This window comes from Polypterus senegalus, chromosome 13 (genome assembly GCF_016835505.1).
Source record: "Polypterus senegalus isolate Bchr_013 chromosome 13, ASM1683550v1, whole genome shotgun sequence".
NCBI classification, from domain to species: Eukaryota; Metazoa; Chordata; class Cladistia; order Polypteriformes; family Polypteridae; genus Polypterus; species Polypterus senegalus.
Genome location: NC_053166.1, coordinates 99,511,522 through 99,535,637, shown reverse-complemented (window position 1 = coordinate 99,535,637; position 24,116 = coordinate 99,511,522). Strand labels below are relative to the sequence as shown.

The window sequence follows — 24,116 nt, the reverse complement described above, 5'->3', positions numbered from 1 at the left end:
TTTTTTCTTCCTCCTTTCATTGAATTACTTTCAAGTATCAACATTCGATATAACAGCCATATTGGTCAGACACTCTGCATAACCTATATTTTAAATCACAGATTTGAAAACTAATCACAGTTTTGATATGAAATCAATTAATCGATCATCCCTAGTAGTTAATCTTGGACGTGAACATATTCACTAGTATCAACACTTTGAAAAATTTGTTACAATATTTTTAGAAGATTAAAATCTAAAGTTATTTTAAACAGAGTCCAAATAAACAGTGGTGACGCTTAATGTTTAATTTAGACCAGTCCTGAGATTAGTTGCAATGACAATCTTCACCTTCAATAGATTTTCAAGAACAGTATTTGTTCATTCTGTTCTAGTTTAGGAACTGTTAATGTAGTCAAAAACATAAGTATGTCTAACCACTTTAACCGCTTTCTCTTTAATATAGCGTTCTAATGTGTTAGTCATCTGAACATTGTTCTAATTCTTGTTTCTGTAATTTTGGTTCCTTCAAAATTGGTTTATTGTGTTTTATTTTACAGCCAGCTGTTCTGTGATTTTGGAGAAGAAATGACTGTGATTGATACAAATGGAGAGCAGCCTCTGACTGCTATGATTTCCATGATTACAAAGGTATTAGTATTGTAATTTAACGAAAGTGTTAAAGATTTTTGACATTTGAAACTATTACACTCTACGTATTGTGTATTCATTTTCTAGGTAATACAAGTTGTAAATCTGTTTTATCATGGGAAGAGTGTAACTCTCTAGATTTGTTGTTGGTTTATCTGTTTTTGCACACCATAAACTTAAGAAACATACTAACTTTGAATTGTGTTTGCACAGCCTACCAGAGCACTCACTAGTATACTCTAGAGCAGACCAAATAGGCATCCCCAAGATGAGGCTAAAGCACTTTTCCCCTCACTGTCACTTAATTACAGCATGTTACTCCTTCCAGTGCTGCTCAGTATTGGAGGCGTTCCTCCTCATCCATCTAAAACCGTGAGAAATAAGTTGGTCTACCCAGAATAGGTCCCTTGTATTTCTTTACCACGATATGCAGATAAGGTATTAGTAGTTTAACGCAAAGCGATATTCATTAGAAAGTAAAATGCGTAATCGCATCAAAAAGAAACAAATAGCAATATATTGACGTAAAGCCCGAATAAAAATGCGCCCTTGTCTCAAAGTAGCAAAAAATCTTCACACCAATCATTGCTAGCTATCCTGAATATGGCCTGATATGTTCTGAAAATTTTTAAAATTTTACGTTGCAGTAACCTGATAGTCAGAAAGGTTTGTTGTAAAGGTCTCCATGGTCTCCACAACCATTCCTATTGACTGTATAAATGTGTTCAGAATTTATAATCAAGTGTTAGTACTGTGTTTATTGATCATCTAACACTGAACTTTGTTACACATGAATAATGGGCAAGCAAGGTGACCTGTGGTTGTGTGTTAACACTAGAATCCCTGAAGCCTATGAAAAAAACTTGTAATCTCAGCCCACCTTAAACCCCTTCGCACCTCTCCATCAGTGTCTTTTTTTTTTTTTTTTTTGTAAATGTGTCGATCAGCGCAAGCAGCCTGCTGTCCCATCCCCCACCTTGACAGAGCTCAACTCGGGCAAAAACTTCTCCAAGCTCAAGCCAAGGCTCTTTATCTGCATGTGAGGTTCTTGAACTTGTATAGGGTAAATAATACAGTATATTGTTATTTGGAATACATGCATTTCATTTGTGTTCCATGTCTACTCAGATATGGGTAAGTGTAGGATGAAAGAAAATGCTGTAACCAAAGAGAATTTTTTTTCGTAGGCTGTAGGGATTCTAGTGATAATACCAAACTGATTGTAAAATGAAGTGGTAACTGCCATAATGGCAGAGAGATAAAGACCAGCGACCCATGCTAAGGATCAAGCAAATCGCAGGAGGTGATTTAATGAATAAAGAACAACAAAGAATAAGACCACACCACATAATATAGAGCAACTGAGGAGCAGACATACATGATGGCTTTATAGATATTGAAGGCAATGTCTAGAGTACACACTGCAAGAATATCTCAGAAAGACTTAAATGCACAGCAATGATTAAAGATTGTCAAATACTCTGTAAAGTTTTGACCATATGAAAGCATATTTTCGTCCTTATATTGATGTTTCTTTGAAGACCACTACTTGGCAAAGTTATGTCAGTGATGCAGTAATAGCATAAACAAAAGAATAGCGCTGACATTTGTTGCGTGCCAGGCAAATAGCGCTATTTAGCAAAGTTAGTATATTGGTGATCAATGTGAATTTTTCTATGTTGAAAACAGAAGAATGTGTTAGCAAAATTTAAAGTTCTGTATACTCCAAATGAACCACAAGAAGTAATTTGACTTCTAGAGGAACTGAAAGAGGTAACTGTTTAGAAAACATAAGAACTATCAACAGCTCCTTTAAACTGGTTTTTAGTTATGTTTTATGCTTCTATGTATTTCAGTAGGGGGTGGGAGCTGGTAGTAGGAATACAAAAGCACCTTGATAACAGTCACTCTGCTAAAAGATACTTTGTGGGTCTTCATTAATATGAGGAAAAAATGAATTTTGGGAAGTTATAATTATTGCATTATTCAGTAATGATTTATGTACTCTAGAAATATGACCTTACTGTTGCTATTGCTAAAATATTTTATTATAACATTTTTTTTAAAATGTACTACCTTTTTACCACTCATTTTTCCTGCTTTTTCATTGTGCAAAAAAAAAAAAAAAAGACATAATGTGATTGAACATGCCTGTTAATTACCCTGTATGATTAAATAGTTAAATCTTCACTTCTTCCTTGTTTCTAGCCAACTATTCAACGTGACCACATTACCCTTCACTGAATTTCTGTCCACCAGTTTGGGCATAAGCACATATAGAGTAACCTAGAGATCTGCCTTCCCATACAACGCAACTCTGGATTTTGGGAATTAAACAATGAAATTTTAGATTAATGTAAATTAGTTTTTTTTTTTCTTCTCACTTCATGCATACATCTTAACCTTTGTTTTTAAACTGCAGTACTCTTATTTTGTGACAGACTTCCCTGGTACCCTAATGAGAGAATCATGAACGCAGGACATGCCACAAGTCCTTATTGGATTAGGGAGAAGCTAAGACTCACAAAAATCGCCATTTTAACGCAATTAAAATAAAAAGTAGAACAGGGTGTATAAAGTGTCAATGGTTGTTTATAAATGAAGAAACTAGCTTCTGTCTGTTTGCTGTGATCATTTGCAATATAAACAAAAATGACAGGTGGATTAAACATAACAAAATGTAAGTATATGGATTTCTTTATTTTTACTGTGTTCAAATAAATAACTACATGCTTTACTAAAAGCACAAGTAATAGATTGCCATATAATCGCCAGGCATTGTTCTTTCAGGAAATATACATCTAGTAAAGTAACTACATTGTGAGAAGAAATCGCAGCACAATAAAGTTGCAAACATCAACTACATTTTTACCAAAAAAGTACTTTTAATGTTAGTGTTTAAACACCACAAGGATAACATACAATGCATGTCTAGACTGACTGGGAGCAGTTGATGAGAGGGTTGGGGTAGGATATGAAATTCTACCAACCAATGTAGAATATTATTGTGTTGAATAAGTAAAAATAAAGATTCCTTCACCGCCTTTATTGTTTTCAAATACAATACCATATAATAACTATACCTTCCTGAAAAACGCATCTTCTGCAGTGTCAGAAGTGAAAACCAGACCTTCTCTCAATATCTGTCTTATCTATTTAAAATAATGTACAGTGCCCTCCATAACGTGTGTAACAAAGACACATTTTTCCTTGATTTACCCTTCTGCTTCATAGTTTAAAATTACCAACCAAATATTTCTGACATGATTAAAGTTCACATTGCAGACTTTTGCATACATTGTGGTAATAGGAGGAGGTTAGGAGCAAGCACGTTGCTGCACCCACCATACGGCGAACCACCCGGATTGAGATCCAAGTAGGCGTGTGCGATATACATCGTTTACGATTATGTATTAATTACTGTTTTAACGATGTGCGAGATTAAATTATCGAGTATGTAACTCGTTTTGCAAAAAAAGAAACATAGTTCATGCAGTAATGCAACAGTATAGACCACTGCGTTTGCGCAAAGCGAGTTGCGTAGACGTGCACGTCCAGCAAGCCGCAAGTTAGCGTCGCTCGCTGTCTCAAAATGAGTGAACAAACAGCGGCAGATGATAACACAGCCTCGCCATCTACGTCGTCAGATTTAATTGCCAGACGTGGTTCATTCTCACTCGCGTGGCAGGGGTTTAGTTTTGAAAAGATTGATGTTGCTCAAAAGACGGCAATCTGTAAACTATGTGGTAAATCGGTTGCCGTTAAAGACAGCTCGATAACTAACTTGTTTCACCATTTGCAAACTAACCACCACAAAGAATACGAAAAGCTTAAGCAGTCAACTTTCTAGCACAAGTCTAAAGTAACCAATGTACAAGCACAAAAACACTTTCGGCAAACTTTAGCGGACTCGTTCTGAAAAAAAGTACCTTACGACAAGAAAAGCCACAGATGGCATGACATAACTAACGCTGTCACTAATTGCATTGCAAAAGATATTGTGCCAATTCAAGTGGTTGAGAGAGAGAGTTTTAAACAACTTTTCAATACTTTAGACTCAAGGTACACACTGCCTGGCCAAAAATATTTCAGTCAAAAAGCTCTGCCTAAGTTGTATGATTCGTGTTGCCAGACTCTGATGCATAAACTGCAAAAAGGTTTCACATTTTGCCACAACAACCGATTTATAGTCAAGCCGAACATCCGAAGCATACCTCTCCCTGATGGTGCATTTCATTGTCAAAAACTGGCAACTGCAAAGCTTCTATTTGCAAACATCCTACTTCCCACAAGATCACACTGGCGACATCATTGCGCAAGGTCTGAAAAATGTCCTGGCATCATGGTCACTGCGAGAAGACCGCACAGTTTGCATGACAACAGACAGCGGGGCCAACGTTGTCAGTGCACTACGGATTAATAACTGGAAGAGGCTACCTTGTTTTGGGGTTCCTGTATGAAATGCAGTTTAGGTTAAATTGGTCTTATTTATTATAACGTTTAAAAATACAAAAAGACCTGATAAGTAAAGCTATAGATGACAAAAATATAATTTGAAATAATACATTACATTATCTTGTAATTGTCGTTATCGTCAAAGTCCCAGAAAATATGAAGATTTTTTCCCCCCAATATCGCACACCCCTAGATCCAAGTGCAGCTGTGCAATGGGTGACACCTCAGATTAACGTCATAACCATTACGGAGCAATTGCAGGTTATGGACGCCTTGCTCAGGGGTCCAACAGTGTTGAGTCTCTTACAGAACTTTTTAACACTAGAATTACCAGAGCCTACGAAAAAACTCGTAACTCCGTCCCACCTTAAATCGGTTTTTAAATCCCTTCACACCTCTCCACCAGCGTCCTTTGTCCTCTAAATGTGCTGATAAAAAGAAGCTAGGAGCAGCTGGCTATTCCATCCCCCCACCAATTTAGAATGTGCACGAACTTCTTCCAGCTCATGCCTTGATTGAGTATCTGGGAGTGAAGTGGAGTTTTAGAGTAGAAATAATGGATTGTTATTTGGAACACATGCATTTCATGTCTGTTCCGTTTCTACAGTAATCTGTGTAAACACATTGTTAAAACAGAAACGTTTTTTATATTCTAGTAGTAGATGACAAAATGTAGGCATAAACTATATAATGTATGAAGCCTGAAGTCCAAATATCAAAGAAAAAGGTACAAATATAACACAACAATTGCGCTTTTATTCAAAAATATAACTGCAGAAACATAAAGCCGCCTTAACATGCGACATTGACAGCCGTTTATTATAACTTCCTCCGTGGTGCAATAGAATCATTTCTCGTCTTGGAATCAAAAGGTCGCGAGTTCCTTCCTGGACCACTCCGTTTTGAGAAGTAAACTGCTCGTAGTCTTACTATTTTAGAATAAAAGTATACATTTGATTTCAGTCTGTAACAGCCGGTGCAATTTATGATCCTTGTAAAGGTTAGCTTTTTATTTTTTTATTCACTTTTCATTCTCTCAGTCGCGTTCAGAATCAATCCATTCAACCCATCTGACACGGCTGTTTTCACTAAAGACGCGCTATAGCTCTGCAGTGTACCACGATGCATACTAACGCAACCCCTTCTTCGTATCTCACCGTCACTTGATTTTCTTTTTATTCAGTTTTATTCAGTGTCTGATGATTGCATATAGCGCCGAAGTTACTGCTCTTTACCATTCTCTCCTCTGCATGTCCTGGAGTACAAAAGAAACAGCATAAATCAACATGCGGGGACTGGCAGGAACACTCAATAAAACTGAATAAAAAGAAAATCAAGTGACGGTGAGATCGAAGGCAGCTTCGCCAACGTTTGTGTGTCAGAACCCTTTGGGGGGGTGCGTTAGTATGCATCGTGGTACAACGCAGAACTATAGCGCGTCTGTATTCTGTTTCTTTTGTATTCCAGGGCATGCAGAGGAGCGAATGGTAAAGAGCAGTAAGTTCGGCGCTATATGCAATCATCAGACACTCCCCATCTGCCCGTTGTTTTGTTATACTTATACACCAACTTATGTTGCTGTGTTTGAGCATGCTCAAACGGGCATGCCCAAAAAATACACGTGTAATGCCACGAAAAGTGCACGCAGACACTTCATTTCGCAAACAAACCAAGTGCACTTTTATTCAAGACTACCTGTATAACCGAAGAAAAAAGACAGCAAGTTACAGTAGGCGATTGATACGACAGGTTGCATGGTGCAATGCTAAGAAGTGCTGATTTTCATTTCGTGCTATATAAAATCATCACATTCAAATATTAACAGTTCCCATACACCCAAGGACCGTCCTTCCTACATTTACAACACGTGTACTTGTTGCAGTGTACACACCTCTCTGTGCTATGGTTCCTATTACACTGAATGAGCACCTGACACTGTACTTTCTTCCCTGGGGGAAGGTCCGCATCAGAGAATTTCCAGTTCCTGCATAAATTCACACCGATCTGACGCTGTTCATTTTCAAATAATATTGCATTAGTGCGATGATATTTTCACATATATTGTCTCTTTCTTTCAGGTGTGTAATAGAAACCACAGCATAGAGAGAAGTGTGTACTGTACATTGCTTCTTACAGGAAAAGGCGATGGAAAAAGTGCACTTGAATAAAAGTGCACTTTTGTTATACTTTTACACCAACATATGTTCCTGTGTTTGAGCGACACGGGCAGATGGGGAGTGTCTGATTATTGCATATAGCGCCGAAGTTACTGCTCTTTACCATTCTTTCCTCTGCATGTCCTGGAGTACAAAAGAAACAGCATACAGCAACATGCGGGGACTGGCAGGAACACTCAATAAAACTGAATAAAAAGAAAATCAAGTGACGGTGAGATACAAAGAAGGCAGCTTCGCCAGCGTTTGTGTGTCAGAACCTGGTTTTGGTTTTTTGCTTTAGTATGCATCGTGGTACACTGCAGAGCTATAGCTTTAGTGAAAACAGCCGTGTCAGATGGGGTTGTATGGATGGATTCTGAATGCGACTGAGAAAATGAAAAGTGAATTAAAAAAAAAAGCTAACCTTTACAAGGATCATAAATTGCACTGGCTGTTACAGACTGAAATCAAATGTATGCTTTTATTCTAAAATAGTAAGACTAAGAGCAGTTTACTTCTCAAAACGGAGTGGTCCAGGATGGAACTCGTGACCTTTTGATTCCAAGGCGAGAACTGATTCTATTGCACCACGGAGGAAGTTATAATAAACGGCTGTCAATGCCGCATGTTAAGGCGGCTTTTTGTTTCTGCAGTTATATTTTTGAATAAAAGTGCAATTGTGTTATATTTGAACCTTTTGTTAAAATGTTTTTGTTATTTGGAGTTCAGGCTTCATACGCTTCATACATTATATAGTTTATGCCTACATTTTGTCATCTACTACTAGAATATAAAAAACGTTTCTGTTTTAACAATGTGTTGACACAGATTACTGTAGAAACGGAACAGACATGAAATGCGTGTGTTCCAAATAACGATGTATTATTTTCACTCACTCCCAGATGCTCAATCAAGGCATGAGCTGAGAGAAGTTTGTGCACGTTCTAAATTGGTGGGGGGATGGAATAGCCGGCTGCTCCTAGCTTCTCTTTATCAGCACATTTAGAGGACAAAGGATGCTGGCGGAGAGGTGTGAAGGGATTTAAGAAGCAATTTAAGGTGGGACGGAATTACGAGTTTTTTCGTGGCTCTGGTAATTCTAGTGTTAATGCACTGTCTCCCATCTCCCTAACACCTCCCCATTTTAGGGCACAATAATGTTTGGGACATAACAATTGTAGTTATATTAACCCTTAAACCGCCACATACTTGGTGGTTATTGCACCCTTGGATGCCAAATACTTTTTTGCTGCACTTTTTACGTAAACGACACAATTCACAAAGAAAAAATGTAAAATTTTAATGGAACATTTTTTTTTCCCCATGTAAAGAGTATCACAATTACTGCAACACTGATCATTTTACTCACTGCCAATGAACTGTAAAAACTTTTACAAAAAACTACTGCAACAATGAATTCTATGTACAAGGTGCAACTGACACCATTGATGAAATTCAGTAAATCACCAAGCCAACTGCGCGCTGCACACAGAGGTAAAAGCTGATGCTTGCAGGCTAGTCTAGTTTACACGCCGAGGCTCGTCTATTCAGGTAGTCAACTTAAAGCACTGAGAACAAAGGCTTGTGCCGGTGTGGTTCCCTATTTATCCAAAGAGGTAAAAAGGTCGTATCGTGGCAGCAGAGCCGGCACTAAGATAAAAGCCAAGCGGCTAACGAGAAAGTGACGCTACAAGCCTTTGGTGCCTTCTGTGATCCTGGGAAATGTGAACTCATTACCAAATAAGATTGACAAACTGGCTGCGCTGGTGAAAAATGTCAGGACCAACAGAGAATGCAGTTTGTTGGGTTTTTGTGAAACGCGGCTAACAACTAACATCACAGATGCCAACGTGGAGCTACCCGGGTTTAGCACAATTAGAGCGGACAGAGACGCAAGTACCTGCAGGAAGCGGAAAGGAGGAGGGCTCGCTCTCTATGTGAATACAAGGTGGTGCAACTCTGGACATGTAAAAATTAAAATCTCCACTTGCTGCAGGGACATCGAACAGTTGGCCGTAAGTCTGCATCTCTACTACTTGTCCAGAGAGTTAGGACACTTCATTGTTTACATCCTTCCTCGGGCTGACATGGAGATAGCGGGTGACATCATCCATTCCGCAGTTGCTAAATTACAAACGCAGCAGATTTTCTTTCCAGACTGATCAGATGGATGAGGGATCTTGGTGTGGATAAAATTGAACATCCTGCACAGAGTCCTGACCTCAACCCAATAGAACACCTTTGGGTTGAATTAGAGTGGAGGCTGTGACCCAGGTTATTTCATCCAACAAATGCTCTCCTGGAATAATGTTCAAAAATTCTCATCAACACACTCCTACAGCTTGTGGAATGCTTTCCCAGAAGAGTTGAAGCTGTTATGGCTGCAAAGGGTGGACCAACTCCATATTAAATCCTATATATTAATAATGTCATTAACACTTGAATTCCTGAAGCCAATGAAAAAACTTGTAAACCTTAAATCCCATTGCACCTCTCCATCAGCATCTTTTGTTTTTTAAATGTGTCGATCAGCACAAGCTGCCTGCTGGCCCATTCATCACCTTGACAGAGCTCAACTCTTTCAGCTCAAGGCAAGACTCCATGTATACATTTGAGGTTTCTGGAGTTTTATAGGGTAAATTAATACAGTATATCGTTATTTGGAATACATGCATTTCATGTGTGTTCTGTTCCTACAAAGATCTGGGTAAATGTAGGACGAAAGGAAATGCAAGAAATTTTGAGCAGAAACTTTTTCCATGTTGTACGAAATGTATAATGTGTGAAGACTTTAGTCCACCATCAGCACGCTTCAGCATCACACTTGTTCAAATGGAATGGAACAGTGTAAGGTGTTGTATGGATCTGTATCTTTCAAAAACACTCTTGGTCTTTGATAATGGCAAGCTCAGTTCCCACCACCCTCTCATGGCCTTCAGCAAGGAACCCCACGAACCCTGCTTCTTTCTCCTTCAATTTTCCTGCTTCCTACACTGGGAACGACTCTGGTCCATGTGCTTTGACTGCTTGCTCTTGCAACCTCTTCCTGGACGCTTGCCCCTCCACATTATCACGCCAATCCTGTCTCTGTGGATCTTGCTACTCGGGTATTTTTTTATACTTCACCAGGCGCAGGCATCTTAGATACAAAACTGCAGAGTGCTAATGTGGAATTTGGCTGAGCTGCATGTGAATGTGGGTTCCGACAATTACCTCATCAGCATCCGTAAACACTATCGCATGCATGTGCCCCTGCTTGGAGCTTGAGTGTGTTTTTTTTTTTAAAGAAACTTGTGCAATGTCACAGCCAGCACAGATAGCTTTTACCACAGACTTGAGAATTTTGAGGGAGCCCTGAATTCAGCTCCCTACCAGAAGGTATTGAAATAGAATGTCTAGTCATCGGTCTGTAATCTGAAACTTAAGGTGGAGTGGCGGCTCTTTGGCAAATGATTGGTGCTGGAATCTGGAAGGTTACAAATTCAAATCCCAGAAGAAGACCCTACATTGTTAGGCCACTGAGCAAGGCCTTTAATTGAAAATTGCTCCAGGGCTGCTGTACAATGGCTGCTTCTGTGCTTCAATGCCCAAGGGTTATGCAAAAAGAGAATTTCTTCTTGCGGATTAACAAAGTATATCAAATCAAAAAAATTACGCAGCAGGGCATGGTTTGAAGCACAAGAGCAAGTCCACCTCCAAATGGCTTGAGGGAGGTGGGGGTTTGGAGTGGCCTAGTTTATGTCCCGACTTGAACCCCATTTTGATCTTGTGGCAAGACAAAAGTGATTCTTTCGAGGAGTGTGGGTTTCATTTTTTCCACAGTGATGCCTGTTAACAAGATACATTTGATTGGGGTGGTTGTTGCTAAAGGTGGCATCAGGTGTTATGTTAAGATGGGACTTGCTGTTTAAAACTGGTCTTTATAGGTGTTGGTGAATTTCTTCTGTCATCCTTCAGTAAATCGAATGATTATTTAAAAATAGTGTCATTTATTTACTCTTGATCAGAAGATCAGAAACAATTGTGTTATGAATAATCAAAAACCGAGGAAATCAGGAAGGGTAAAATATACTAAAACATTGACTATTTAAAAGAAAGGGTTTACAAAGGGTAGGGATGTAATCAGTGCGCGCGTATGACCCGCACGTACTGGGAATTTCTCGTTCATGGGGAACAATAGGAAGCCACGGTCTCCATCACGAATGGGGTTCAACGGCTTACGCATGGCTCCCTGCGCCGGGTAGACACACGTTGATCCATTCAGTGTAGCGCGCGTGCAGTACCAGACATACAAGTGCATCACAGACGTGTTAATGCTCAGAATTTGGACGCCGACTGCTGTTGGGTCGTGTAACTATTTGGCAGGCGGGAGTCTCGTTCATTTTCGGAAATAACCAGCCAAATTCTCCACCAACTAAGAACTGCCATGCACCACCACCCACAGAATCGAGAAAGAGCTATCAATCTGTCAATCCTCTCCCTGTCCGGGCCGGGTGAGGTTTCCTGTGTTGAGTTAAATGAAGCGAAAGGCTTCACACCTGGTGGTGCCCTTCCGTCAATTCCTTTAAGTTTCAGCTTTGTAACCATACTCACCCCCCACCATCCCCGAACCCAAAGACTTTGGTTACCCGGTTGGCTGCCCTGTTGCGGGGCCTGCATTGGTGAAGCAGGTGAGATGGTAATGAAACAGAGGCACAGGGCTTATTGGTTTTTAAAGACTGCTTTCTTCATTGGGTTTTAACCAATGCACGGAACGAACCAACACACAATCGTCCTGTCTTTGTACAGTTCAGATGCACCTGTGACTCACGTAGACTTTTCTTTGCTCTGTGCGGTTTTGGCTGCCTTTCTATATATAATCCACCAAGACACCCGACCACGGTAGTAGCGAGGTGGGAGGGGTGTGTGTACAAAGTGCAGGAGCATCTAAGAAGACGCATGTTTGTCGCGGATGCGAATTGCTGTATGTAGCGTGTAAAACAGTTTGCTATGGTCACGCGGTCGTGCGTCATAACAGAAAACTCGTTTTTTTAAAGACTGCTTACTTCATTGTGTTCTAACCTCAGTTGTAAAGGAATGTTTTAAGGATCCCATGGGATACCCTCGCAAACCGTTTTACACGCTGCATATGGCGGTTCAATTCCGCGAGAAATCTGCCTCTATGAACAGTCAGCGTGGGTCGGAGCTGCATGTTGCCTCTGCGACAGACGAATATAAATGACGCCATTTTTTCTGTGTCGTCGCGTCCGAGTTGGTGGCCGTGGCTCTGGGAGTCGTCGTATCCAATGGTCTTGGAGTTGGTGGGCGTGGCTCCTTCCTGCGTGCGCCATAGGTGTCTCACTTGTCGGCGGCTTAGTGAATCCACGCCCCTTCCGGCGTGCTTTCCATGGGTCGTCTTACCTTAGTGAATTATATATATAGATTGGAGCATGGAATATGAGAGGGATGCACATTGGAAAGTTGGACATTATCAAACAGAAAATTTAAAGAACAAGTGTGGACCTAGTTGGAATCGGTGAACTGCACTGGATTGGATCTGAGGGCTTCAGCTCAGACAACTACACCATTTATTATTCAGGAAGTGAGACAGAAAGAAGAGAGTTGCCATTGTGGCCAACCAAAGGATAGCAAGGTGCATACAGAGCCCCCAGTACATCAATGATGGGGTCATGTTCATCCATATCAGAGGGAAACCTCTGAATCTGACCATCATTCAAGTCTATGCATCAATAGCAGACCCATTAGAGCAGGACACAGGACTTCTATGCCCAGGTCCAAAGTTCACTCGATAGAACCCCAAGAAAGGGCATCATCTACATTATGGGAGACTGCAATGCCAAAGTGGGAGAAGGAGAGGATGCAGGAAGGGTTTGTAGGTACGGCCTAGGGGTGAGGAATGAAGCTAGGGGACCACCTTGTGCAGTTCTGCCAAGAGAACAAGCTTAGAGTCACCAACTTCATCCAACCGAAGCAGCAGCTCTATACTTTGACATCCCCAAATAGGCAGCATCATAACCAGATCAACTACAACATCTGCCATCAAAAATGGAAGGGATTGATATTTTTTTTTCTGTAAAAACAGTTTCAAGGCGCAGACTGGATCTGATCACCAAATCCGTGTAACTGAAGTCAGGGTCAGATTATGCAAAATCAAGCATCCGGACATGCAGAGCAAGTTTGATGTTAGTAAGATTGCTGTGTGGTATGCAACCGAAGTGAGTAACAGGTTCAACCAGCTTAGGCAGGAAGGACTGGGCCCAGAAAAAAATATAGGCAGAGATGAAAGGAACCATCACTGAAACAGTGAGCATGTACCATACAAGAAGCCAGTATATTGTGGGAACTGGTTAACTGCAACCACACTCGAAATCGCTAAGAGGAGAGAGGCAAATGCTAAGGGCAGGTTGAATGAAGTCAGGCAATTCAATGCCATTTTCCAAAGAGAAGCCAGGAAACACTAGAAACACTTCTTAAATGCTCGATGCACAAACCTCGAAGAAGCCTATCATTTGCCATAGAGCCACCAGGGAACTATTCACTATGATCAAACAAGTGAAAAACTTCACTTTGCATGCCAATCCAACCATCAAAGACCATGATGAGAATAAAATTAGCGATGAACAGGACAATGAGCAAAGATGGAAAAATTACACAGTGGAATTATAAATTAACACTAGCACTGACTGTCCTGAGGAGCTTGGGGGTCAAGAGAAAGCAGAACCAGACTCATTGCAAAGTGAAGTGGATTGGATGCTGAGGTAGTTGCCAAACAACAAAGCACCTGGCATTGATGGAATCCCTGCAGAGCTACTCAAATCAGTCCCAAGAGCCACACTGACAGCTCTATGACTGAAGATCTGGAGGACCTGCATGTGGCCAAAAGACTGGAAAAGATCAGTTTTTATCCTACTGCTGGAGAAGGGCAATGCCAGGGACTCTGCCAACTGTAGAACAATCGTGTAGACCCATCCCAACAGTGTTCTTCTAAAAGATCATTCTGAGACACATGGGCTGTAACATCCTTTATCGAGAACTTCTGACATCCAAGTTGGATTCTGTAAGGGAAGAGGGACCTGAGATCACATTGGAAACTTGAGGTGGATCATAGAAAAGGCAAGGGAGTACCAGACTAAACTACACCTGTCCTGCATTGATTATACTTAAGCTTATGATGATGTTGTGCATGATAACATCAAGTGACTCCGTGAGAGCCCTAACTACAAAGAGGACTATTTCATTTATGTTAGGTAGAATGCCCAGAGGGGACTGGGCGGTCCCGTGGTCTGGAACCCCTGCAAATTTTATTTTTTTCTCCAGCCGTCTGGAGTTTTTTGTTTTTTGTTTTACAAAAATTGTGATCTTGGGTTTAGGAAGGTAAACTTCTGCTCCTTTTCCTGCAAGCCCTGTTATTTGTGCCGTATTTTTCCAGTAATTTACAAAGGCAGCATTCCAGTCCATTAAAAAACGTTTTACACTGAGTAAATAAAAATTAAGAAAAATACTTATTTTTACATGAGTTAGTTGGACATTTGTTGATTGTTGTGCTGTGAATAGATTTCTTTGAAATTATTCAGTAAAGGACCACCCACTGGTGCAGTGGTAGCACTGCTGTCTTACAGTAGAAAGACCAAGGCTTATGTCACAGGTCAATTTTGTTGAGTTTACATGCACTCCCTGTGTTTGCATGGGTTTCGAGGCACTCCAGTTTCCTCAGAAAGTCCAAAAGCTTGCAACTTAGGTAGAGGAAGAATATATGTATGTTAATTTTGAAATCTGGGGAATGAGTGTCTCAGGTGAATTGAGTACTTTTGCAGTGTACTGTACATGGTTCAACTAAGCCAAAAGAAGACAATTTACAGATTAAGCTTTCTTCTACTCTGTGGTGGCATCGCCTTTGGTCTGTTGCCTTATAGTTGGAAAGTTCAGTTTGCATGTTCCACCCGCATCTGCATTGGCTTTCTCAAGTACTCCTCCTGCTTCTCCCCACTGGTTTGTTGGTTATATTAAATTGCAACTCTGAGCTCAGTATAAACACCAGAATGTGTGTATGAGTATGTATAGTGCTATAGTTTCTTGTCTAAGCTTTGTTTCTAACCCACCTGGTGCATGTAAGGTAGAATCTGGTTTATAATTGCAATTTTGTAATGAAGGTAACTGTTTCAGGAAATGTATTGATCAATTTTTTTTTTTTTTTTTGAGGGATTGGGATAGTGAAATTTTTCAGACCTCATACTAGTGAGACTTTAGAAACCTTTAGAGAGCATTTTCTGTCTGATGCATAATGCTTTTTTTTGTCTTCCAGTTTACCCCATTTGTAATATTTTTAAAATGTAGTTTTGCATTCTTTGCTTATATTTTTGTTTTAAGGATGAAGCAGGAGTTGTGACTTGTCTTGATGAAGCACGACATGGCTTTGAAAGTGGAGACTATGTTACATTTACTGAGATCCAAGGCATGACTGAGCTCAACAACTGTGACCCAGTTCAGATCAAGGTTTTAGGTATGGATTTTAACTTCAAAATGTTTTATATTGAATCCTGTGTGCACACTTGTATATATGTTGGATGCCGTCAACATTTGCGATTTTTGTAAGAGGAAAATTGGATATGTGAAGTGTTGATGTGTGTCTATTGACACCTGAAAACAACACATAATCTCAAATACACATTTCACACACTTTAGGTTAATAATGTCCCTCATTATTCATGATTTTTCTTTCAAACACCAATTTATTCACAAACACAGGAAAGGTCAGTTCAGACTTGTTATCTATGCCAGATAAAAAATCAAGTGTATGCTTCACTAAATGTATTCAGCTTTTTTTCTATCATACAGTATCTTGCATTATTAACAATGCATGTTATGAATTGATTAAATGGTTTTGGTAATAGATGGATAATTCATAATATTTATTAATATAACCACAATCTGAAATACTCTTCTGACCAGTAGATGCCATTGTTTGATGATAGAACTCACTTTGACAGTAGTGCAGGTTGTGTTCTGACTCTCTAATAGCTATTCACTTTTACCCATTCATTGGGATAATCCAATTCCGCACATCATGCTGTTTTAAATACTACCATAGACAACCATTTTGAGCAACATTTGAATTATGTTGCAATTTCAACAGCATTTATAAAGTATGACATGATCGTCATTGACTGGGCATCTACTTTTTAAAACTATTCTTAAAAATAAAAAATGTTATATCCATGCAACATAAATTGGTCAGAGCCCAGCTTATTCAAAATATTCTCATTTACATATACTCTTTAATGCTTTTGTAACACATTTGTCAAATCCTGTTTCAGTTGTCATGTTATTCTATTAGGTTTGTGACATTTGCTGTATTGAGATTTTTGTTTTCATCATAGATGGAGGAGACATTAATTGGTCAATACTAATTGTCAAAAACTCTCAATGCTTTAATTGTTTTGGTTTTTTTTTCTGTTTTTTTTTAACATTTGTTCCAACTTTATTTCTGTGAAATCAAACTTCTCAATTGAAGAAAACAGCCTTTGTTGTGTTAACACTAGAATCTCTGAAGCCTACGAAAAAAGTCAGAATCCTGGGCCACCTTGAATTCCTTGCACCTCTCCATCGGCATCTTTTGTTAAATGTGTGGATTAGCACAAGCAGCTACCTGCACCCAATGTCCAACCCCCCCAAACCCCCACCCAATGGAGCTCAAATTGGGCAGAAATTTTTCCCAGCTCAAGCCAAGGCTCCTTATCTGCATGTGAGGTGCCTGGAGTTGTATAGGGTAAATAATACAGAACATCATTATTTGGAATGGATGCATTTCATGTGTGTTCTGTATCTGTGATGATCTGGGTAAGTGTAGGATGAAAGGAAGTGTGAGGTAAGAAATACTGAACACATGCTGTGGTTGATATTTATCATCTTATTAAAGAATGAAACATCCTCTAACAGGACAATTCAGTAATCGGGCAGGAGAAAAGCTGTTAATTATATCTTTTAATTCTCAGCAAAATGCCTCGGAGGGAGCTTTCTTCAAAAGTAGTCCGTTACCGCATGGTCAGAATAATCAAAATGGTCAGAGAAACAAAGGATAGAGATGAATTTTATAAACTGTTGTATGCCATTGATTGACACTGTATGTAAATTCATTTTACTTTGGTTGGTTTACACCCAAATGATTTATATAAACGTATATTATATTCTGGTGGTGGTTCTACCTTTTGAGATGTGCCACCACCCTTGAGATTTCTGTGCATATAACAATTGTCCATACTTGTTGCTTATAGTACATCTGCAGATTTCTTAGTCATCCTTCAGTACATTTTTTGTATTACATCAGCCTTTCTTCGGGTACATTCTTAATTTACTTGACCATTTCAGTACTTTTCCTAAACCAATTGTATTTCGGTGTACATTTTGTTTTTCGCGTGACCTTTATTTGGTTTCCCACATTTATTAACCCTTTATGCTATTTCTTTAAGATAAATTACCCTAAATTTATTCTTCCACAATACCCAGTTTTTCATGTTATACTAACAATGAGATGAATTGTATAATGTGTGAAGACTCTAGTCTGAATATCAAATAAACATGTGCATTTTTATTCAAGAATATAACCAAAGGGGGAAAAAAAAGCATTCGATTTACATGTTGCTGTCAATGAGTTAAAAACCCAAGCTCAAATGCCAATTGACAGGAAGTTGAAGTGTATTCTTGAATGGTGTAGAGGTAAGAACTGCTGCCTGATAATTCAAAGGTACCGGGCTCGAGACCGGGCGCTCTGTGTTTTGAGTAGTGAGCTGCTATTATTATTATGATGGGATAGCAGGTTGTTTGCTACTTATGCTGATTGACATATTTACAAATCAAAAGAGACACTGTTGAGGTAGTGCAAAGGAATTTAAGGTGGCCTGTTTATACTAAACTAGAATTAGCTGCTGAACTATACTAATTGTAAGTGCGTTAGTTACTGTAGGCTGGCTCCATCTCATATTAATCAAATGTTTGTCATGTGCTTGCTGTACTTTCATTACAGTTTAGTTGCATTACTTTAGTTTCAAAAATTCAACAATCTACACAAATATAGTACTGTATAAAACCACATACTTCAATCAATATAAACTAAATGTGTCATTTGCTGTATTTATGTGCTTCCATTATTAACACATTTGAGATTTTATTAATAGAGTGGTTTGCCTCATGCTTCAAAACATTGAGCTAAGCCAAATGAATGAATTAAAACATTGTGGATGTTTAAAAACTGAAAATAAAATTTATCCTGGAGTATAAAATTTATATGGAGCAGCTCATTTCGACATTTTTGTAGCCAAACTTAACACTCTGATAACCAGTTGGGGGGGGGAAAAACAGATGATTGGGTGAACAAGCCCTGCCATGTCTATTATTTTCAGAGAATGAACGTGAAACCTCCTTTGTATGCTGCTTGCATTAAAACGCAGTTAGCCTTGTTGTCATTTCCATTTGGCTCATTTAAATACGTTATACAAGTTAAAATTATTGGAGTGCACAGCTGATTAGACATACAATTATGGCCTCAATGCAATCATAAATTGTGTTGTTTTTTAACTAATTTCTTAATCAAATAAATGATGCTTTTTTTGCCCTGCATCTCATCTTAGGCTAAATTGTGCACCTGTCACATTCAGACTCTATACTTAATTCATTTTATAGGTGGTTGACCTTTATGAAATCTACATGTTTTACTGTAGTTAGGAAGAAAAGCATAAGAGTGGTTTATAGGGGCATGAAGACTTGAGGCAAAAAAAAAAAGTCTGTGTTGGATCACCATATGATTGTGTAATAAAATTGCAAGAGTTCATCCAATTGAGAATTCTGTGTTAAGTGATATGCCACTCACTATTTAGCATAGTATTTGTTGCACTAGTATGTAAAAAAGAGTTGTTGACAAATCACGGATAACTTAAATACACTACTCAAATAAAATTAAAGGAACACTTAAAGCGCACATCAGATTTCAATGAATTAAATATTAAAGTGCAAAATCTTTGAGCGATACTGTGTAATTTGTTGAGAACAAAATGATGTACTGATGGTTTGTGGAAACCAAAATCAACACATTGAGGGATGGATTCAACATTACATTGAAAAATCAAAGTCAAAAATTGAAATCACAGGCTGATTAACTTGCGTGAATTTCATCACGCCAACTCATAATGTGATTTCACTAGTGTGTATGGCTCCTCCTGATGAGATAGCAGATGGTGTCCTGTTCAGACCTAGATCAGGGCATCATCAAGCTCCTGGACAGTCTGTGGCACTACTTGGCGGTATTGACTGCATCAATAGATAATATCCCAGAAGTTCTCAATTGGATTTGGGTGTGGGGAACATGCAGACCTATCAATGTCATCAATGCTTAAATAATTCACAGTGGCTCTGAAGATTTCATCCTGGTAGCTAACAGCAGTCTAGGTATCATAGCCTAGTGCTTTGGAGGTCTCTGTGAACCTCCAAGGATACCTCCCCAGACCATCACAGACCCACCACCAAACTGGTTATGCTGGATGATGTTCCAGGCTGCATAACATTCACCATGGTGTCTCCATACTCTTTCACATGTGCTCAGTGTGAACCTGTTTTCATCCATGAGGAAAACGGGGCAACAATGGCTGAGCTGCCAATTGTGATATTCTTTTGCCATAGGGGTTCTCAAACTCGGTCTTGGGGACCCACTGTGGCTGCAAGTTTTTGTTCCAACCAGATTCATAATCGGTAACATCACCTGATAACACTGATCTCATTTAATCAGCTGGTAGTTTTTTCTTGTATTCTACATTCAGAAAAGCACAGCAGCATGATTTTTACATTTATAAGACTTTTAGAAATATTTGTGCTTTTGCTATGTGTAGCTGCTGGTGAGTAAGGCAGGATCAAGCACGAGTTAAATTCGTGCTGAAAGAAATCTTTTAATCAAAAAGTTTGTTTTTAAAGATTTAGTGAAAATTCAAGGCAAATAGACCACACAAAAAGAAAAAAAAAAGGGTGTTTCATACGTGGAATAAAAGGCAAAAAAAAGAGAATGTTTTTCTCTAAATTTAGCTTTTCTTGTCAAACTTAAGTTGTTTCTATACTTAAAGATGCGTTACTTCGCCTTTAGTACACTCTAAACGTACGGCACTGCACGTTCAATAGAACATGTTAACTTTCATACTGTTGGGCACGTAAGGTACGGTTTAAACCCGTAATGCCTCCATGCCTTACACACGGCAAGGCAGGTCAGTAACTGAGGCTAATCTATAAATGGAGAGGCTAGGAACAGTTAAAATATACCAATTCAATTCAGCTTGTGGGGATAAGAACCTCCCGTAGACTATGCACTAATATGTAGGCAAATATTAATATAACTTAAATAACTAGCAAATGGCTCTTGCACTATAGATTTAAATGCTTAACTCTTTTGTTGATTTCATTGTATTTTGCCCTTTCTCTATGCAGTTTTTCCCCCTTCATGGTATCATATTAATAACAACTAAAAACGAGCAGAGCAGACACACCCTGGCAAGCAACACTGAATAATCAAAGGCTGCAACTACTTTAGTGTTAGACCCACTAATTAGTAAATAATGGATTAATTAAACAATTAGAACACCTGGAAAAGTAGAATGAAAATCGAGATGAAAATATTGAGAAAAAAAAAATACATTCCCATATACAGTAACTCTTTGGTTCATTTAAATTTTTTTTTTTTTTTTTTTTAACCTAACTTAGTTTTCTACTTTTTATATTGTTCCTAAAGCACAGAACATGGGAAATAACAGTTCACTTAATTAGCCCAGAAATCCAGTTAAAAACAATAGCTGGCTGAAACAAAAACCTACAGCCACAGTGGATCCCCAGGACCGAGTTTGGGAAGCACTGCTCTGGGCCCTCATGTATAATGTTGTGTTTACAATTCGCACTATAACATGACGTAAGCACAAAAGCCGAAATGTGCTTATGCAAAAAATCCAGATGCAGGAATCTGTGCGCACTCCAACTTCCATGTTTTTCCTCTCCATAAATCCCGATCAGCGTGAAAAGTAACGCTCATGCATGCGCCTTCTGTCCCTCCCCAACTCTTCCCAGAATTACGCCTCTTTGAATATGCAAATCAATATAAATCGCCCTTAAGCTCAGCCTTCTGTGAAAAGACAATGGGAAAAGCACGGGGGAAAATATAACAATTTCAGCGAATACCAAGTGGAGGCAAAGGAAAAACATACTATTTGTTTATTTAAACCGTGGTATAATCAATAAAAGGAAGTTGATAGAGTGATGCAGTGTGTTGGAGAAACTTGAAAGCTCACGTTCACAAAGTCGCACAGTGCTGGAAATAAAAAAAAAAAAAAAGTCAGATATCAAAGTTGCTGTGAAAAGGCAAGTCGTAGCCCACTGTTTGAGTGTCATATGAAAGCTTATTAGGGTACAGGGGGGAAAAAGCACAAAATCTCAACTTCAATCTCGAAATTTCCACTTTAATCATGTAGTTTATTTTGTCATTAAAGTAGAACATAATAAACTTCATCTTAAAATCGTTTAATTAACCAGTTTCTCAAATCACATCGTAATTAATGTAGCACGTTAAATGCTTTGTTTTGTAGGTGATCTTCTATGTGCTTTATGTGTGTGAATCACTACTTGCTTCTTAAACCGGCTCTCTTCCTCCGACTGGGCACATAATCCATTACATTCGTGATATTACAGCTCTATATCATTTTCATGATGATATGAGTTAAAGTACGTTATTAAACATGGTTTTCACGGCGCAGTGATACTGTGCACGGCCTTCGATTAAATTATTTATTGCAGCAGTATTCATGGGCGGCTCTAGGCTCGTGGCGGCCCTGTGCAGAGAAAGAATCCGTGGCCTCTTCGCCCACCAATGTCAATATGGTATCTTATGCACGGTGGATTGCCACGTCCGTTGCGGACACTGCATAGCCGCCTCGTGCTCATGACACAAGCGTTTAACTTTTGTCAAAATTTGCAGTTGTGTCGTTATTTTCTCTTTCTGTTTCATATTCAATATATATTTGTGTGGCCGCCCCTGCAGTCCTTGCTTTTCTTTCTCCAACTAACGGATCGCCACACAATCAGCTCTGTAGTAGACGTTAAGCCATCTCTAAGCTTAGAGTGCCGATTCTTCAAAACATTTAAGGAACTTTGAAATATCTTCATAGTACATGTTTAATTATTCTATCCTTCACGTCAGTCCCACTAAAGAATATAGATTATTTAAATGAAGTTAAAGTTTTATCTGTATAATATAATAAACATATTTTGCTGCATTTCATCTTAAAAATGTCGTCATCATATGTAAATACGTGCTTTATACAGTGGCTCGGGTTGTGCAATATTATACAGTAACTGTTGTGCAAGTTTACAGTGGGGTGATTGTACTTATAAGTACAAACAGTCCTACAAGGAGCAATTGATTAAGTGCGTTTAAAGTTCTTGGGATAAAACTGTTTCTGAACCGCGAGGTCCATACAGGAAAGGCTTTAAAACGTTTTGCCGTTGCTGAGATATAGTTTGCTTGATACTGTATACCAATAATTCTCTTTCCGATCAGCTGCTGCTGTGATACCCACTCAGATACCATGATATAAATACTCTGAGTGATGCAGTGAGAGTAATATGGAAAAAGATGATGCGCTGTGGCAACTCCTAACGGGAGCAGCTGAAAGAAGAAGGTTCAGTGAGAGTAACAACGCTAAAGCAGTTATGGTATTTGGAATATTTAGGCTATTCCCTGGACCATTATATTGTTACAAGTTAATTACAATCAGATGCATTACACTAATAAACAATATGCATTTAGTTTTAGTGTACAGTCGACCCTTGACATACGACCGGCCTAACATGTGAACAACTTGATTTATGGCCAAAATTTTTGTTTTGATTTACGACCAACATCTTGCAGTACGACCCGAATGCGGTCACGTGTATCCGCTTGTGCAATTGTAAACAAACAGCTGAGAGAGTTCGTAAGCGTCAGTCAGAGCCTAGATACATGTGTTTGTGGACGTAATTTCGGTCAGTGCAGTGTATTTATCTATATCTATATATATATAATATATATAATTCACTAACACCATGGCAAGCAAGACGCCTAATTGCTAAGGAAGGAAGGGAAGGTAATGAAGGTAAAGAAAGCAATTGTTAAGGGATGTTAGCTAGCGGGCTGGCACGGCACATGATGACGTCATCAGGCTGAGTCAGCACCGGCTTGCTTTGGAGTGTATTATTACAGCAGTTCACAACACGGCCAGCTTTGAGCTCGACGACTGTCATTAACTTGAGAAACAGCGATCACAATCGAAACAAAGAAGGAAATTGTGCGGAAATATGAGAGTGGCGTTCGTGACCGATCTCGCTAATATGTACAGCATGTCGAAATCCACCATCTCGACAATTTTACAAAGAAAAGATTTGCATAAGGAGGCTCCTTCTAAACAATAACCACCTTCCGTTTCATTCTCCTCCTCCTCCCTTCCTGCAGCCCAAAGATGTCAAATTAAATGGTGAGTACAGTATGAAATTGTTGTTTCTGGTAGGCTAGGCACTTTTTATAACTTTGGTTAGTACATTAGAAAAAGTATTGGTGTTTTGGTAAATTATGCGCATTATACAACCCTTTTTTATTATGAAAAGGTTAAGTAAGTGTTGCTGTGGGAGGTTCGGAGCACATTATTGGTATTTCCATTATTTCTTATGGGAAAAATAGTCTTGACTTACAACCAACTTGAGTTACAACCAGCCCTCGTGAACGAATTGAGTTCGTAAGTCAAGGGTCCACTGTATTTATAAAGCCACGTCAGGAAAATAAGAGTAACCACACAGGAACAGTAGCACTGCTTTGACGCTTCG

General features: G+C 39.0%; 1 protein-coding gene across 3 annotated transcripts in view; it reads left to right on the top strand.

The window, feature by feature from the left end:
* The window catches only part of uba1 (ubiquitin-like modifier activating enzyme 1), a 332,406-nt gene that overhangs the window by 171,526 nt on the left and 136,764 nt on the right, over positions 1 to 24,116 (top strand). For all 3 annotated transcript variants that reach the window (XM_039774152.1, XM_039774151.1, XM_039774150.1), the window contains exons 7-8: positions 540 to 630; positions 15,609 to 15,741. In XM_039774152.1, coding sequence (XP_039630086.1) covers positions 540 to 630; positions 15,609 to 15,741 — 224 coding nt within the window. The remainder of the gene's footprint in view (positions 1 to 539; positions 631 to 15,608; positions 15,742 to 24,116) is intronic.